The sequence below is a fragment of the Phaethon aethereus genome (genome assembly GCF_964289735.1).
Source record: "Phaethon aethereus genome assembly, contig: HAP1_BTS, whole genome shotgun sequence".
Taxonomy (NCBI): domain Eukaryota; kingdom Metazoa; phylum Chordata; class Aves; order Phaethontiformes; family Phaethontidae; genus Phaethon; species Phaethon aethereus.
In genome coordinates this window covers 322104-326906 of record NW_028114049.1, presented here as the reverse complement: position 1 = coordinate 326906, position 4803 = coordinate 322104, and the positions used below count along the sequence as shown (strand labels likewise).

Genomic DNA, 4803 nt, shown 5'->3' with positions numbered 1-4803 from the left:
CACAGCATGGGCAGCAAACAGGAGGAGCTGCAAGCCACTGTGCAGCGGGACAGCTACGACTTGGTCGCCATCACAGAAACATGGTGGGATGACTCTCATGACTGGAGTGCTGCAATGGATGGCTGTAAGCTGTTCAGAAGGCATAGGCAAGGAAGGAAAGGCGGTGGGGTGCCTCTGTATGTTAGGGCGTGTTTTGACTGTGATGACAAGGTCGAATGCTTGTGGGTAAGGATGAGGGCAGAAGCAAACAAGGCAGCTATCCTGCCGGGAGTCTGTTCTAGACCACCTAAACCAGGATGCAGAGGCAGATGAAGCGTTCTACCAGTGGCTGGCAGAAGTCTCACAGTCGCTAGCCCTTGTTCTCGTGGGGGACTTAACCTACCAGACATGGTAATACAACACAGCGGAGGAAACAGTCTAGGAGGTTCCTTCAGTGTGTGGAAGAGACCTTCCTGACACAGCTGGTACGTGAGCCTACCGGGGAGGTGCCGCGCTTGACCTGCTGTTTGCGAACACAGACGAACTGGTTGGAGATGTGGCGGCTGGAGGCCGTCTTGGGCCTCGCGACCATGAAATTATAGGGTACAGCAACAGAGCAGCCTGCCCCGAGCCGGTACCTACGGAAAGAGGTTTCTCTGGCTCATGGATTCCTCCCTGCAGGCACAGGAATGCTCCCTTGCTCTTCTCCAGGGACATCGCAGGTTCCCCAGGTGAGCGTGTCCAGGCTGGCCTGGCCGGCTGCTCCTGGTTCCCCCCACGTGCTCCCTGCAGGGCCCTGAGCTGGCGATGCTGCTCTGCAGAGGGAGGGGGCTGTGGTGCCCTGGGGCCATGGGCTAACCTTGCCCCGGCCGTGCTGGTCAGGGTGGGGAGCAGAGCCAGCGGGACGGGGATCACTGCTGCTCAGCCCCTTCCTGTCTCCCCCGACTGCTCAGTAGCCAAGGACAGGGCTGGGCAGGACACGGGGGTGTCTCCAAGGGCAAAAGGGCCAGGGCAGGGCTTGTCCTGGGCCAGGGCTCCAGGGAAGCAGCAGCCCCGACTGGCAGGCGGCAGAGAGGGAGCGCCCAGGGCGGCAGCAAGGGGCAGCCCCAAGGGCGACAAGGGCTGATCCTGCATGGGGCAGCTGGGCATTGGCCTCCTGAACCCCTCCTGCACGCTGGGGCTGCTCCCCCAGCTCCACAGGAGAGGTGAAGAGATGGGAGCTCAGAAAAAGAATTTTTGGCTGGCTCCTTTGTTGAGTTTTTCTCAACAGGGAGCCTGGATCCAGGAGCCATATGTACCTGAGGTCTTGGGAGAAGAAAAAATAGGTTAGGAGGCCAAGATTAAGAATAACAAAGGTACAAAACAAAAAGCAAAATGCAAAAACAACCCCCAAAACAATGCAAAGGGAAAATAAATACACAAATGAAGAAAAGTTAGGTCTGGGTTTTCCTAAAGTACACTGGGAGTGCTTGTGGCCTAATGGGCACCTTAATCAAAAGTAGATCATATAGAAGTATTTTCCACAGGGCATCCTTGATTTCCTTGTTCCTCATGCTGTAGATGAGGGGGTTCACTGCTGGAGGCACCACTGCGTACAGAACTGCCACCATCAGGTCCAGGGATGGGGAGGAGATGGAGGGGGGCTTCAGGTAGGCAAAGATACCAGTGATAAAAAACAGGGAGACGACGGCCAGGTGAGGGAGGCACGTGGAAAAGGCTTTGTGGCGTCCCTGCTCAGAGGGGATCCTCAGCACAGCCATGAAGATCTGCACGTAGGACACCACGATGAACACAAAACAGCCAGAAACCAACAAAGAACTTAATTCAAGAAGCCCAAGTTCCCTGAGGTAGGAGCGTGAGCAGGAGAGCTTGAGGATCTGGGGGATTTCACAGAAGAACTGGTCCACAGCATTGCCCTGGCAGAGCGGCAGTGAAAATGTACTGGCCGTGTGCAGCAGAGCATGGAGAAACCCACTGCCCCAGGCAGCTGCTGCCATGTGGGCACAAGCTCTGCTGCCCAGGAGGGTCCCGTAGTGCAGGGGCTTGCAGATGGCAACGTAGCGGTCGTAGGCCATGACGGTGAGAAGACAACACTCTGCTGAATTGAAAAAGAGAAAAAGAAAGAGCTGTGCGGCACACCCCGAGTAGGAGATGTCCCTGGTGTCCCAGAGGGAACTGGCCATGGCTTTGGGGACAGTGGTGGAGATGGAGCCCAGGTCGAGGAGGGAGAGGCTGAGGAGGAAGAAGTACATGGGGGTGTGGAGGCGGTGGTCGCAGGCTATGGCGGTGATGACGAGGCCGTTGCCCAGGAGGGCAGCCAGGTAGATGCCCAGGAAGAGCCCGAAGTGCAAGAGCTGCAGCTCCCGCCTGTCTGCGAGCGCCAGGAGGAGGAAGTGGGTGATGGAGCTGCCGTTGGACATTGGCTGTTTCTTGGCACGGGGGCACTGTTCAAACAAGGAAGGGAGAGGGTAGAATTAGGAGAGACTCCTCTGAGCAAAGCCCCTCCATTTGCCATAGCAACACCCCCAGCTGAAATGCATTTCCTTTCCCTGCGCTGTGCTGGCTGAGTGTCCCAGCAGGACGGGCCAAGCAGACAGTCGGGGCTCCCGCAGAGGAGATGTTCTAGCGAGAGCGTCAGCTCCTTGCCCAGCAGGCAGCGCCCAGAAGACATCGGCAGGGACGGCCCGGAGAGAGCTGCCTGAGCGCAGCCTCCCGCAGCGCTTGTCTGCAGTTCCCCCCGGCCCCGGCCCCTGTCTCTGCTGCCTGGAGCTGTCCCTGCCCGCAGCTCTTGCTCTGTCCCCAGGTGTCCCCTCCCTGCCAGTGCTCACAGAGCCCGTCCCAGCGCTGTGTGCTCAGCTCTGCCCTGCAGACACCTCCCAGCAGCAGGGCCCTGCCCTGCCCTGCCCTGCCGGGGGTTGCTCCTGCCATGCAGAGCTTCTCCCGGCAGTGCCCTGGGGAGCTCCCCGGGCAGGCTGAGAGCTGACCCCGGCAGGCGGCAGAGTCCCTGTCCCGGCACACAGCCCCTGGGGTGCAGGGACCCTGCTCGGAAGGACAGCCCTGGGCACCCCTGGCTGCACACCCAGACGCACACCTTCCCAGCCATGCCCAGAAGGCAGCCGTCGTGCCTGTCCCTCCGATGGTGCAGCAGGGAAGCCCTGCTCCGCAGCACGCCCTCCTCCTCTGCGCTGCAGAAACCGAGGGACTCCTCCCGGCAGCTCCCAGGAGCCGTCGGATGTGCCGGTTCTAGGAGGTGCCTCCAGGAGAGGCAGCGGCATTGCCCTGCGGCCAGAGACTTACCACAGACGGGGCTGTGCAGATCTCTGCCGCGGGAAGCTCTCGGCATCCCCCCCCTCCCAACTGCCTTTATGCTCTCCCAGCCTCGCAGGTCTCCTCTCGGTGCTGCAGGCAGTGGCCCCAGCCCCGCTCCTGGGCAGAGCTGGCTCTCGGCAGCGCTGCCCGCTTGCCGTGAGCTCCTTCCGTCCCAGGAGCCCGGCCCAGCTCCGCCGCAGAGGACCAGCCCGAGGCACTTTAATGACCCCTCTGGTGGGTTGGGTGCCGACTCCATCCACCTCAGGCCCTGAGAGGAAGCTGAAGAACCTCTTGAGAAGGCAAAGGCAGATGCCACGTCCAAAGCTCCTTGGAGCACTCATGGGTCCCACTGAGGGACACTGCTGAGAAAGCGTCCCCAGGGGCTGGTTAGGGCAGAAAGCTGCAGGCAGTGATGACAGGTCGAGAAAAACACGGTAAAGGTGGCTCTGATGCTGAGTAAACCTGCGCGTGTTCTGTCAGGCCAAAGGGCCAAGCCCTGACCCCGACCCTGGGAAGGGAGATCCTGTCCCTTACGCATTGCTCAGGGCTTTTCCTGGGGCCGTGTGACCTGGGGACGTGCAATGCCAAGTTCAAGACTATGGGGCAGCACCTCCAGGCTCTCGGCTGGAGACAAGGAGGCCACGAGGCCCTCGTGCTGTCAGGGTAAGATGTGTCCTGGCAGGCCTTGGTGGAACAGGCCACAGCCAGAGCCAGCGGCAGAAAGGCCTCAGCTCTGGCGGGGGCTTTATTCTTGCCAGCTCCCTTGACCCTCTCCACCACAGGCTGCCCTGCGGTGTCCTATGCCGGCACCTTTTTCCTCGCGGGCTGTGGACACCCACCATGCTCACCAACCTTCCTCTCCCTGGAGCATCTTCCTGTGCTTACTGACATCTCTCCACCCTCACGGGCTCTTCCTTGGAATACAAAGCTTGGGCTAATCCAGGCTCTCTCTGGGTGGCCTGTTGTGCCACAGCACTGCCCTTGGAGTGACATTTCACATAACTCCAAGTGACATGAAATCCTCATCTCCAGCTGCAACTTCCAAAGCTTCACGTCCTGCCATTACATCTTTCTCGTGTTGCTTCCCAATTTGGAGAAATTAAAATTGCCGTCTCTGAAACCACACTGCAGCCAGTCTCAGGACAATCTGGGTGGCCACGCTTATCCTGACGCAGCCCTGCATGTGGGTGGCCTTGCTCACGGTGAGAATCACCACTGGCTGGTCTGGTGTCCCTCGCAGTGCCCAGGCCCTTCTCCTCAGGGTCACTGCTCAGCTGCTCAGGTCCCGGCCTGCCCTGATGAACAAGGTTGTTCTTCCTCCTCGGGCAGGACTGGCCACTTCTCCTTGCGACCTTCAAGCGGTTTCTGTGGGCCAGAATCGCAGAGTTCCTCAGGGTCCCCGGACTGGAGCTCCGTTTGGTCAGCTGTGAATGCCTGTGTGCGGACAGCTCACCCTGACGGTGCTGCCTCTCACAAGAGGGGAGCGTGAGGAGCTGCGGGGCACTACAGACCCAG

At 59.9% G+C, this 4803-nt stretch overlaps 1 protein-coding gene across 1 annotated transcript; it reads right to left on the bottom strand.

Moving 5' to 3' along the window:
* Nucleotides 1-495: 495 nt before the first annotated feature.
* On the bottom strand, nucleotides 496-3327 carry LOC309416351 (olfactory receptor 14A16-like). Its single transcript, XM_082015912.1, has one exon. It carries the CDS (start codon nucleotides 2397-2399, stop codon nucleotides 1413-1415), a length of 987 nt encoding a protein of 328 aa, XP_081872038.1. The 5' UTR covers nucleotides 2400-3327; the 3' UTR covers nucleotides 496-1412.
* Nucleotides 3328-4803: the final 1476 nt, after the last annotated feature.